The 13,186-nt window shown below is 60.1% G+C and overlaps 1 protein-coding gene across 2 annotated transcripts in view; it reads right to left on the bottom strand.

The window, feature by feature from the left end:
* Nucleotides 1-13,186, bottom strand: part of COL5A1 (collagen type V alpha 1 chain) — a 149,734-nt gene that overhangs the window by 75,369 nt on the left and 61,179 nt on the right. For both annotated transcript variants that reach the window (XM_045883480.3, XM_045883481.3), the window contains exons 5-11: nucleotides 11,292-11,423; nucleotides 10,353-10,490; nucleotides 9,720-9,959; nucleotides 8,617-8,775; nucleotides 8,403-8,459; nucleotides 4,512-4,553; nucleotides 4,232-4,294 (exon numbers count right to left, since the gene is read on the bottom strand). In XM_045883480.3, the coding sequence (XP_045739436.1) occupies nucleotides 4,232-4,294; nucleotides 4,512-4,553; nucleotides 8,403-8,459; nucleotides 8,617-8,775; nucleotides 9,720-9,959; nucleotides 10,353-10,490; nucleotides 11,292-11,423 (831 nt within the window). The remainder of the gene's footprint in view (nucleotides 1-4,231; nucleotides 4,295-4,511; nucleotides 4,554-8,402; nucleotides 8,460-8,616; nucleotides 8,776-9,719; nucleotides 9,960-10,352; nucleotides 10,491-11,291; nucleotides 11,424-13,186) is intronic.

The following is a 13,186-nucleotide window of genomic DNA, read 5'->3' as shown; positions in this document are numbered from 1 at the left end:
CTGGGGACGCCGCGGGCACCTGGCAAGCGCGCTTTCCTAAGGGAGGGGGCACTGATGGATGCCCTTTAGAGCACGGCTTACAAACTATGTAAGGCACAGAAAACGTATTCAAGCAAAATCCCACGGGAAACCCCAACCCTTGAAACCTGAAGTGGTCGGTGGGTGGGGGCTGAGACCCTCCCAAATGGGAGACAGGGCTGGCCAGGCAGCAGGACAGCCACGTCCTTATCTCGGACGGACAGGTGTGGCCTCCCTTGCCGCTCCCCTCCCCCCCCCCCCGCCCCCCGCCCCGAGAGTACCAAACGCATCAGATTCTGCAGGGAGGGAGGGAGGGGGCCTCCGTCCTGGACATGAAGCGACTTGATAGGAAACATGCATGTTGAGTGGAGCTTCAGGGAGTACTCAGCCCCACGAGGGAGCTAGCAGCGCCCTCAGGACCCCCGGCTCTCTCGTCCTCAGTTTCCTTCTGAGCCCCAGAGGAAGGAGTGGGAGCCTCCCCACTGCGTGAAGGAGAGCTGGGCCACATCAGCCCCAGCCCTGCCTTGCCTCCCCCTGTTGCTTTCACAATTTCCCCCCACCCCTGCCTGCCTGGGCCTCCCCGTCTGTCACTAGGGGAAGGCGGATGGGGTGATGGCTCAGGCCCCTTCTCTACTGGGACACCGCCCAAGGGCAAGAACAGCTGGGAGGAAGTGGCAACCATCCCGTTAGGAAGCCAGGCTCAGCCAGTCAAGGTTAGATAAGAACTAATTTGTAACTGGTGTCCCTGGGTCGCTCAGTCAGTTAAGCAACCGACTCTTGGTTTTGGCCCAGGTCATGATCTCGGGGTTGTGAGATTGAGCCCCGCATCAGGCTCTGTGCCGAGCACAGAGTCTGCTTGTCCTTCTCCCTCTGCCCCTCCCACTCATGGGCATGCTCTCACTCTCTCTCTCTAAAATAAATAAATAAACCTTTTTTTAAAAAACTAATAGGGCGCCTGGGTGGCTCAGTTGGTTAAGCGACTGCCTTCGGCTCAGGTCATGATCCCAGGGTCCTGGGATCGAGTCCCACATCGGGCTCCCGGCTCAGCGGGGAGCCTGCTTCTCCCTCTGACCCTCTCCTCTCTCATGCTGTTTCTCTCTCGCTCGCTCTCTAATAAATAAATAAATAAAATCTAAAACAAACAAACAAACGAACAAAAAACTAATTAATAAACAGTAATAGGAAAGGCTAGGGAATCCCAGGATGGGGGAACTGGGCAGGGGGGAGGGCAGGATCCTTCCAGATCACCCAGTGAAAACCTCCTACGTACAGACAAGTAAATGAGGCCAAGCCAGTGAATGGGATCAGAATGTGCCACCCCAAAATATGCCACTTTGCTGTGAGGACTATTTTGAGCTGAAGGCAACTGAGAATCAACAAAAGTCCTCTGCCCTCCCCTCCTCTGCCTAAAAGGAGAGCGTAAGTTTTCTTTCATGAGCATGGCATGAATTATCCCCCATCCCCATCTGTACCAGGGCAAGAACAACCCCTATCACTGGAGACAGGGAGCCAGCACGGAGGTAAGTCTGTGTAAGCAGACCTTAGTAAAATGACCCTTACCTTCCATTAGTTCCCCCATAGATTTGCTAGTCACTTCTCCACAATGTGTCGCCCTTGGCTGAAATGATACATAAGTCTATGATACTCAAGTCTAGCTGCTTCTCTGAGTTTTCACTGCCTTTCTGTGATGCCCCTGTACACATGAAACTTAAAATATTAATAAAAGTGCATGCCTTTTCTCCTATTTACACACTTTACTGTCAGTTTAATTTGCATGTCCCAATCACAAAACCTAAGAGGATGGAAAAAAATGTTTCCATTCCCTACAAAGGGATTTTGAGGTCTCCCTAGTGGCAGGTGGCACTGTAGAATCCTGGCTGTGCCTCCAGGGTTCTTTGCCAGGTGACATCCAGGAGAGGAGGGCATTGAGAGGATGCTGAGCTGTGAGCAGAGACCTCTCCTTAGACAACGGTGGCTTCAGTGGGATCCGGAGGGGTGGGCAGTGCTCGGCTCCTGGAATCAGCTCCCACCTCCCCACTTGGAAAGGCACTGGGGAGGCTGGTGGGCTGCAGGTTTCCCTCTAACTCCAGGGACAGCACACTTTATAGGAGTGGGTGTCTCTGCTGACCCCATGCCCAGTCCCCAGGCTCCTAGATCCTGGCTTGAATTTAAGAGACATCAGTGGCTCAAACCAACGATATTCCACTGTCCGGGGCCTTGGGTCCTCCAACAGAGCCGCCGGGTCCGGCTGCGGTGCGCAAGGCCCCAGCTGACCACTCACCACTGGCCCCGAGCCAGGCTCAGCCCAAAGGCAGGGAGCAAGTGGGGAGGAGTCGGCCTCAGTGACAGTCGGCCTGTGCGCTGGGTGGACGGTGGACAGAGGGACGGACACTTGGAGCAACACCGAGGCTGACTGTGGTCTGTCCATATCCATGCACGCTGTCAATAGCGTCCTCTCCTGCATCTAAGGGCCAAGACAGCATCTGCCACGCCATGTGGTCCTCCCTCGCTGACATCTGGACTCGGTCATGCTCATGGGGCCCTCCCACGAGCATCCGTGCGGGCCCCTGGTGGTCGCCCCATCTCACACAGACCTTTGGGGACTGGGTCTCCAGAGCAAGCTGGGGTAGAGCCGGCAGAACTCAAGTGGTCTGGGGCTGGAGCCAGGGGCAGAGCAGTGGTTCCTACATCTGGGGTCGTGACCGCGTGGCAGAGGGGAGGGGCCGGGAGGTGTGGAAGACCATCCTCGTCCATGGAGAAGGACCCCCGTCCTCTGGGGCCCCAGGGCCACCAGCTAGAGAGAAACAGCATGGCACAGAGTCTTGTCTGATGCCCATCTGAGGGGTCCTGAGGTGACCCGGCCACACAGAACGAGAACCCCCTCCTTCGGCCGCTGCTAACCCTAATCCACACAGTCTGAAGTCCACCTCAGCGCTCACCTGCTCTGTGGGCGGGGCAGCCCGCCGCATGGCCCCAGCCCCGCTCCGAGGCCCCAGAGCCCGGCTGCCCGCCGCTGTCCTGCCTCGGAAGCAGACCCTAGCCGCCTCGCCACGTGACCAGACCCAGCCACCGGCCCCATCCACACACCCGCCCAAACCCTTAGGTCCATACTCTCTGGGCAGCGTGCCAAGTCCTGGGGATAAACGTCCATTAGGACACACACACACACACGCTCCTAGTTTCTCCTGTCCACAACTTAGCCATCTGATGACTAGCTCTTAATCTGATTGTGCTCACGTCGATATTCATTAGAGCCGCAGGAATAATCAACACAGGAGAAGAAACGAGCCAAGCGGGCCAAGAAGCCCCAAGGCTGCAGTACCCCAAAGCTCCACTAGGTGTCACAGCGAAATTGTGGCGTCCTGGGCTCAGCCCGCGTTCTCCAGCAGCAACCCGGTGTGGGTCCGTCTGACCCCGGGGGGCGCGTCCCCTTGACAGAGGGAACCCAGGAAGGGTTCCTTTGACGGGGGGACAAGAAGGGTCCCTCTGACCCGGGGGGGCGCATCCCCTTGACAGAGGGAACCCAGGAAGGGTTCCTTTGACGGGGGGGACAAGAAAGGTCCCTCTGACCCGGGGGGGCGCATCCCCTTGACAGAGGGAACCCGGGGACCTGGGACAGGTCCCTCTGATGGTGGGGGGACCCCAAGATGGGTCCTTTCTGACCCGGGGATACATTCCTTTGATCTGGGGACCCCAGACCCAGGGGGCAGGGAGTCCAGGGTGAGTCCCTTTGACTGGGAACCTGGGACGGGTCCCTATGATCAGAGGACCCCGGGGAGGGTCCCTTTGACCCAGAGCAAGCCCTCCCGTTCTGTTGCTTGATTTCCAAGAAGGAAGATGGAGTGAGGGGAAATCGAGGCCCAGGAAGCTCTCATACTGAGGAAGGATCGATGCAGATCCTAATCCCGGGTGCCGTGGACAGCAGTCGTCGCTGGGAGACTAACGCAGGCCGCGGGGCCCTCTGCGAGCCGAGCACAGCAGCCTCCGTGGGGGCCTCGCAGACACCACCTGCCCCAGGCTCAGGGCCGCGAGGGGGTGCCGCTCCCCAGGTGTGTACATGGACACAACGAGGAGGTGCTGTGAGAGGTAACAGGGCCGGGCGGTGCGCACAGGAAGCTGACGCTCCAGCTGCCATCTGCAGGCGTGAGGACACCAGCCACAGAACGGAAAGACACGCGGACACCCAGCGAGCTGAGCGCTAAGCCACCCTTACCCTCTCTCCAGGGTCACCCACTTGGCCAGTGGGGCCCATCGTTCCCGGAGGTCCTGGGAGACCCTGGAATTAAAAACAAAATCAGGACCGAATTCAAAGATACAGCCGCAGGGCAACACCCCGTTCCTGCCTCGCTTCAGGGGAGGGTGAGGGGGGCAGTGCTGGGCCTCAGGGGCGGGTGCGGGGTGTGGTCTGCAAAGGGCAGTGAGTGCCCCCCTCTTTTCCATCCCCCACCCCCAAGCACCTCCCACAGGCCTGAGAAATGAAACACGACACTCACCGCGGGGCCTTCAGGGCCTGGCGGCCCCTCCATGAGCATGCCCTGGAAAAGACAGGAGACAGTGTCTGAGACCCCAGAACCCCATCCCTCCTGAGATCCCAGCATGAGCCTGGACCCCCGGCAGGCCCTGCTGGTGAGGATGACACCGTGAGGACCACAGACTCGGACCTCAGGGAGCATGCCCAGCAGCAGCCCGAGTCCACGGGACACTCGGCCGGCCTCCTACATAAGCCCCTCACCCTGCCACTGGCCCTCACAGTCTTCACCCCCAAGCAGGAACCTTCTGCCCCCCACCCCATCAGCCTGGACCCCAGACAGGCCATGTGGGTAGCAGAGGGGTCATCAGATGCAGCTCCCGGGCCCGGGGGGGGCAGGGTGCCCCCACTCCCGAGCATCCACTTCCAGCCCCTTCCCAGAGTAGGACTCTCCTCTCTCCTGTCCAGTCAACATCCGGCCCGGGCACCTCCAACATCCTCTGTGTCTCATGCCCCTTCCGGGGGCTCTGAGACCATGCACAACCATGCGGGAGGGAAGGGGTCTCCTGCCCCCCGCAGGGATATGATTGCTGAGAACACAGCAGGAATGGCATCTGGGGGTCCTGGGACCAGCCAGGTTCTGCCTGGCCGGGCCAAGTAGGCTTTAGCCACACTCGGGGCCAGCAGAGTGGACACAGCGATGCCCTCCTCCCCAGTGATTCTTGAGACTGCCAGGACAGGGCTCGGGGGCAGACCTCATGCTCCCTCTTCCCCCAAACCAGAGAAAGCAGATTGCTTCCCTCCAGGGATGGTGTGCATCCCTGTGCCCAGACTTCCCTTCCAAAGTGAGTGGTGCCCTTGACAAACGTGGTGTGGCCTCCCCAGGGGGACAGGGGAATGCCCAGCCAAGGCTCAAAGACCCACGCTGGTGAGGGGCACCAGGCTGCTGGGTCCTCCGACCCCCAGCCTCCCCACCAGGGCTCCCCAGTCCCTGTGAAGATGTGTTTACACAGATGTGCACTCAGAGGAGTATCTGTACTCAAAATGTACACAGACAGCTCATGCAAATAGCTTTCGAATTTCCTCCTCGGACAAAAGCAGCTGGGGAGGCTCAGTGGCAGAGCTGGTCTCAAGCGAGAGCCCTCTGGCCGAGGCGGGCCCGGGGCCTGCAGCTGTCTTCCCAGACACACTGGCCGTTGTTCTCAGGGAGCTGGGGCGATGCCGACCACGGATCTCCCGGGAGCAGCCTGGGAAGGAGGCCGGACGCCAGGATGAAGGAGCCCAGCGCAGGGAGTCAAACCTGTCGCCAGGAACCGGACCCGTGGCCATGACCGACGAGCAAGAAAGGTGTCGTTGATGAGGGAGAGTGGTGGTCTTCCTGCGAGGTGCTGGCCCGGTCTACACCCCAGCAGGATGTAGACACCAGTCTCAAAATTCAGTGGGGAAGGTATCTGTGAGTGATGATCTTGGCCTTGGCCCAGCTGAACACAGTGCTCAATGCAGGTGCATCCACCCATTAAACACACACAAAAATGTTTCTTCCCAACCACAGTGGAGAGTAGAGACAGTGATTCATATGCCTCCCAAGGACAGTCACCGGGTACCACGAGACACGGAGTCTGGGGACCGGTCCCTGGAGTCCCAGGACGCCGATAAACCCAAATCCCCTCAGCAGAGAGGTCTGCTGCCCTTTGAAGGAGCCGCTCATCCTGCTGACAATTTACAGGAGGTGGGGCTGCAAGGTCGAGAGGGAGCTGGTTCCAAGGGCTCCACAGACAGGAGCCCCTCTCCCCAGAGGGCAGGTTCTGGAGCAGGGTGGGGACAGAGGAAGCAGCGGCCACCCCGCCCTCTGCGGTCAGCGGTCAGCGGCGAGACCCACGCCGGCCGGCTCCCCGGACTCGGCCATCTGTTTACAGAGTTAAGACTTTGAGAGCATCTCTGGGTTGAGAAATTCCAACTATTTACATGGCGTCCCCAGGGGCCCGGCAAGGGCCCAGAGGACTCGAGGAAAGGGCTGGGGACGGGGCAGGACTGAACACTGGGGCCAGAGGAGGGAGCCCTCCCCTCGCTGCGTCCGGATGCCTCGGTTTCCCTCCCGAGATGAGGTGGACCTGTGTAGACACACCGTCTATGCTGGGCCGGCTCTCCTTCCTCAGTCCCTCCTCCGCCCACCCCGACCCGAGCGCCTGGCAGCCGGGGCACCATGGCTCTCCTCCCGGAGGCGCATCTGGAGGCTGCGAGGGGACAGGAAGCGCGCCCAGAAGGTGCAAGCCTAGCCCCTCCCTGGCACCTGCCCGCGCAAGATGCCCTGCCAATGAAGCCATGCAGGCCTCACAAAAGGTGCCCCAAGTCAAGAGCAGGTGCATCTGGGGACCAGAGCGTCTGGGGAAACGTGTGGTCAGTGAGACCAGCCAGGCTCAGGCCAGCCCCCGCCATACAACTGTGACTCAGCGGCTGTCCTTCTGGGGTGCCCCCACCCCAGCTGCTGGCTGCCCCGCGCTGCCCCCCTGCTCACCCTTCCCCTGTGTCTGGACTTGGTGTCAGGATTTTTCATGTTACTGAGCAAGGGGTCACCGGGCGCTGGCCCCACCCCCTTGGCACCTCTGCACCCTTCCCCTGCACCCCCATCCTCCACCCTCGGTCAAGCGGTCTTCCTTGAACCCGCAGAAAGCCCTGGAAGGGGAATGTTCTCAGCCTGAGACAAGGATGTGTCCAGGGACCACAGCCCCGTGAGGCTGACGGGTCCCATCCCCAGACAGGCCGGGAGGGAAAACCACAAGGGGTTGCCTTCACCATTATCCAGATGCTTCCATGGGCCGGGCATGGGGCCAAACCGGGAGGGCTCCGCTGAAACTCTGCCCACGGGGCGTTCCACCCCAGAGATGACCCATGTCCCATCGGCCCCGGACACGGGGCTTCGGGTCTCTCTGGGGGAGACCAGCAGTTGAGGTTCTAAAAGCACCTTCCCAAGTCCGCGGGAGGATGGAGGCCACAAAATTCCCCATCCCAGGAATCCAAGGTCAGAAGGCCCTGGGAACCCTGACGTCCTATCCCAAGCTGAGCCACCAGGAACCACCCTTAGCCCAGTTCCTCCTTGTGACCAGCCGCAGGGCAGGACACTGGCCTCCTCCCTCCGGCGCTTGGACGACGTGGCAGGGTGGGCCTTGGCCAGCCCCTCCCCGCCATCGCGTCCACAGCAGCTGCCCGGCCCACACCGCCAGGGCCACCACACGCAGCTGCGGAGCCCGCCCCACCCGGCTGATCACGTGGTGCCTCGCTGGCCTGCTCAGGGCCTGACCTCGGCAGCTCTCAGGCCACGGGGTGGATCCTGGTGCTCCCAGCCGGGCTCCCCAGGGGCAGAGGAGGGCTCCCCTGCGCCCCTGGAACAAGCCCCCTCCCCCCGCCCCACTCCATCAGTAGCCACTGCCTCTACTCCCCGTGATCCTGCGCCCAGCAGAGCGAGTTTCCCAAGCTCCCTGGCCACCGGACGGCCCGCCACGCTTCACCAATTTCTACACTCACCCCACACGGTGGCCACGCCGGCCCGGGTGCGGCAGCGTTAAACCCCCCACGCGGCCGCACCCAGATCCGAGGCGCCCCACGAACCCTCTGACCCCTCCGGAGGGGCTCCCCTCCTTCTCACGAGCTCTGAGTCTCTCCCCCCGCTGACAACAGCCGCACGCAGTGAGAGGCTCAGACTGCAAGTACACAGCACAGCGTTCTCACCAGCTGGAACCCCAGGCAGCTGGCCCTTCAGTCAAGGTCTGGAACATTCCCCTGCCTGAGCCCTTTTCTCAAGCCTTGGCAACAAGCGGTGTGTGGTATCCGCGAGGGGTCCCACAGGTCGGGTCTCGACCTGCATCACCCACCGCCCCCCCCCAATGATTTCAGAGAGGGGACAAGAGAGCACCCTTACCGGTTCAATGATGGCAGGCTCTCCCTTCTGACCCTTCTCCCCTCGTGGTCCTTCAATCTGGATTCGCAAAACACAGGTGGACAGAGAATGAGCAGAGGAGGGAAAGGAAGGCCCCTTCTCACGGCCCCGGGGGCTCACCAAGCAGGGGCCGCTCAGAGCCGGCCCTCCCCGGGCCCCGAAGGTGCAGGCGGAAGGAGCCCCCACAGCCCCTCACCCCTTCGTAGATGGTGTCCTGGTTGGCAGGCATGCCCGGCCCTATCTCCGACGGGGAGACGGTGGGGTCGTAGTAGGGGTCGTAGTAAGTCTCGTCCAGGTTCCGGATGGTTTCTTCAGTAAACTCCCCTTCCAAGTCGTCCTCCGGAGGCAGAGCCGGCTGGGAGGGAGGGGGCAGCAGGGGTCACTGGATGACCATGAGGAACTGGACAGAGACTCCCTCCCTGCCCAGTCCCACAGCCTGGGGATGCCAATGACGGGGCCTCCCAAGAGCCCAGGCGAACTCGCGGGGGCCACTCCTGGGCCCCAGTGGCCTCTTCACGTAGCTTCTCTCTCGCCACAGGGAGACTTCACCCCAAACCCCACAGGACCCCATAGCAAGCTGGGGCTACACGGGGACCGCACGCTGTGGGGAAGTCAGTGCCGTCAGGGGCTCCGGCCCAAGGCCTCGTGGTCTCGGGGTAACAAGCCCCCAGTCCCATCCCGCTGACAGAGGGGTCTGGACCCATCAGAACCAGGTGTCTGCTCTGTGATGGGTGCAGTGTGAGGTGCTCGACGCCTCCCCATCCGAAAGCTTGCAACAACCCCTAGAGGAGGACCTGTGAGTGCCCCTTGTGAATGACAACTGAGATCCAGAGGGGACGAAACTCTCCAAAGCCAGTGGATGAGGCTCCGAGCCAGGTCTGCCCACAGGAAAGCCCTGGGCACTAGGTCGTACCGGGCACTAGGGGGCCCCACGCCTCCTCTGCCGGTCCGGACCCCCCGCTCGTGCACCTGTCCTGCCTGGCCCCCTCAGGCCACAGAGAGGGACACTGCGAACACGCACGTCCTCATCCGCCCCCACCCGAACCCCGAGAGCCCAGGCAGGCGGGGCTCATTGTACCCACTTCGCAGATGGAATGCAGACAACAGTAAGACCGGCTCAGTGAGTCGGGGACCCCAAACCTGCTCAGCGCCCCTGGGGGCTGGGCTCTGCTGCGCTGGGGGGCAGGGAGCCAGCCCAGGACCCCCGAGGTCAGAGCAGAGAGAAGAGGGAGCCCTGAGCACTCCCCTAGCCCCTGCCCCCTCCCCTGCCCCAAGCCCACGCGGAAGAGAACCAATTACATTGGAGGAGTTGCCGGTGCTGACAGTGCTGGTGGGGACCTCGGCCCCTGCGCCAAGGTCAGGGGACTGGTCGGGGTTCTCGAAGCCCTCGTTGTAGTTCATGTCATCGTAAGGCGCGGGCGTGTAGTAGTCCTCGCTGGGCATGTAGTCGTAGTCCCCGATGCCGGGGTCCTCCTCCTTCCCGGCCCCCTCGCTGGCGTCGGGCACCGGAGGGGCTGCTGTGGTGGGTGGGGTCTGCTCCTGAGAGCAGGGAACAGAGCGGGAGTCAGGGAGGTCTGGAGAGGACCCGCAGCACGGCCCCGAGGCCAAGCAAGGGCCCTGCGGACTCCATCCAGGCCGGGAGGAAGCCAGACCCCGGGCATGCTGTCCATGGCCTGAAACCCCCGATCCTGCACTGGAACGGGCAAAAGGAAAAGACCTCAGATGCCAAGCCACATGCCCCCCTCATGCCTACGTCTGCTGGTGGCACGGCAGGTGGCGAGCCCGCTGCCCCACCTCCCCGTGGGCACAAAGCACAGATGATCACCTGGCCCCCAGGGAACTGGTCCCCTGCCGAGCTTCCAGCCACCCCATCCTGGCCTCCACACCAGCCACGGCGTCCTCCCCACCATGGCCTGCAGCTCCCGCACAGACCTCGGCAATCTCTGTGGTCTCTCTAGCAGCTTCCACGGGCTTCTTGGTGGGGGTGGGCTCTTTGCCCGGGTCCTCCGTGTCCTCGTAGTAGGGGTACTCATAGTAGTAGGTATCACCTTCACCTTCTCCTTCCGGGTACTGAAAGCAAATCGGGGCCACGTGAGGAAGGCGGGACCCCACCAGGGGCCAAGCTGCTCTCCTCACCGTCCAGGTTCAGCCAGGAAGGGGGGAAACCAGAAAGCCTTGGTTTCGAATGGGCCTCCACCTGCTCCAGCTCTGTGGGCAGCTGAGGCAGCCCCATGGGAAGCATGAGGGAGGGAATGGGGGGCTCAGGGCCCTTTCAAAGAAAGTTGAGTCCTAAAAGGTGCAGACATTCTGATCTTTTAGAACCAAGGGCCAGGACAGCCGCCAAGCTGTGGGGATGGTCCTGTGGCAATGCTGCGGTCCCTCAGAATCCCCTGACCCTCACTGAAGCCCCAAACCACATCGACAGAGAAGGTCTTGCCCCTAAAATGGGGACAGGGGCTCGGCCAGGAGGCCTTGGCTGCAGGGACTCAGCCCGGGCTTGGAAGCCCTGCCTGGGCCATGGGACCCCAGCTTCATGAGGGCCACCCTTCCTTCTCTTCTGACCGGTCGGGACAGAAGGAGGCCAAGAGGACTAATGACAGCAGGGTGAACATGACAGAAGCCGAGCGTCTCCTGAGACCCGGAAGCAAGAGAGGCCCTTCACTTGGAAATGGTGGAGAGAACTATAAGCAGGCTGAACCAGTGCTGCCTGGGGCGGCACAGGACAAACTTCGGATTCTTGCCCAGAGGGTTTATTTTAAAGGGGGGCCCCATGGCTTTTGTGTCCCTCCACCCCCTGCCTGCCTGCCGGACCCGCCCCCTCCCAAGGGGTCTGCCTACAACCCCACCATGAACCCTGGGGGGCTGACTCACGTATTCGTCTGGGTTGGGGTCCTGTGACTGGGGCTTGTCAGGGACAGCCGTGTCACAGTCGGGGCTATAGTGCTCGCAGTAATCGTAAGCTGCCCGGTGGTCCGAGACAAAGAGCAGCTGCTGGATATCACCCTGGAAAAGGACAAAAGCCCTTGAATAAGTGGCACACAGGGGACTCACATGGGGATCCGGGAGGCCAGTGGGGAGTAGCCCAGACACGCCTTGGGAGGAGCTTGTCCTCAGGACCAGCCTTCCTCTCAGCAAGCTGCTATCTCCAATCACCACTCAAGCTAGGATGGCCTGCCCATCCACCCACCCATCCATCCATCCACCCATCCACCCACCCATCCATCCACTCATCCATCCACCCATCCATCCACCCATCCATCCATCCATCCACCCATCCACCCATCCATCCATCCACCCATCCATCCACCCACCCACCCATCCATCCATCCATCCACCCATCCATCCATCCACCCACCCACCCATCCAACCATCCACCCATCCATCCACCCACCCACCCATCCATCAATCCATCCACCCATCCATCCACCCACCCACCCATCCACCCATCCACCCACCCATCCATCCACCCATCCATCCATCCACCCACCCATCCAACCATCCATCCATCCATCCATCCATCCATCCATCCATCCATCCATCCATCCACCCATCCATCCACCCACCCACACATCCATCCATCCATTCATCCACCCACCCACCCATCCATCCATCAATCCATCCACCCACCCACCCATCCACCCATCCATCCACCCACCCACCCACCCCTCCATCCATTCATCAGACACCTGTTGGGCACCTGTCAGGTGCCAGGCAAGGGCTCAGAGATTTTTGTGAACTGTGAGTGAAAATGCAAGCTGTAAACTCCACCCTAAACCTTGAGGGCTTGGAGGTGTGCTGTCTCCTTCCCTATCACCCCCAACCATGGGGTGGGGTGGGATTTATTTTTAAAGAGGAAAATACCATATAACCCAGAAATCCCAATCCTATGAACTAAGAGAGGTAAACAATTCACTCAAAAAAAATTGCAATGGGTATTCAAATAGGTCCATGGACACCTATGCTCACAGCAGCCTTATCTACAATAGCCAAGAGGTGGGAACAGCCCAGATGTTGCATGAACAGATAAACAATTGTGGTCTATTCATACATCGGAATATTATTCAGCTATGAAAGGGAATGAAGTACGGACACATGCTACCACCTGGATGAGCCTACGCTGCCAACCACTGAACATTCTGTTCACTGCTGTGGCAGTCAACAGTCCCACTATGTCAGATAGGAAAAGTATGCAACAATTCTATTTCATATTGCTCTCCTCAAGATGTGTCAAAGCAGACAAACAAAAAGAAACAAGAACCATAAGTCTCACGAATGTTACCAAACATTTGATGTCTCCCTGGCAGAGGATCTTTGGGCCCCAATCAGATGGATATAAACTGCCTAATATTATAGTGATTTTATTAATGATTAATGTTAGATGGTATTTACTATAAATCAGGTACTGGACAAGGAAACTGCTGTCACTCCCTTTGGCCCACAAGAACTCTATGAATTCTGTTCTATTAATTCCCATCTGAAGCTGAGAAAACTGGAGCCCTGGGGTCACCTGCCTGGCATACACGGTCACACAACAGGGGAGGCAGGGCCAGCTCAATGCAGCCTGCACAGTATCCATCACTACAAGACATTCTGAGCTCAAGGAGGGAAAGCAACATGGAGGAACATGCCCAATGTTGAAACTATGTCATTAGAGATGGTGCCCAAGAAAGGATAATTGGGGGCTATGCCAGGTGTTGAGGTCCTTGGCCTGGAGCCCATCCCGCCACATGCATATCCATCTATCCATCATCAATCCACCATCCATC

The sequence above is a fragment of the Mirounga angustirostris genome, unplaced genomic scaffold (genome assembly GCF_029215605.1).
Source record: "Mirounga angustirostris isolate CCGP_5_RB_7025 unplaced genomic scaffold, mMirAng1.0.hap1 SCAF_15, whole genome shotgun sequence".
NCBI classification, from domain to species: domain Eukaryota; kingdom Metazoa; phylum Chordata; class Mammalia; order Carnivora; family Phocidae; genus Mirounga; species Mirounga angustirostris.
Note: the sequence above shows the minus strand (reverse complement) of the source record. Positions and strands in the feature narration are given on the sequence as shown.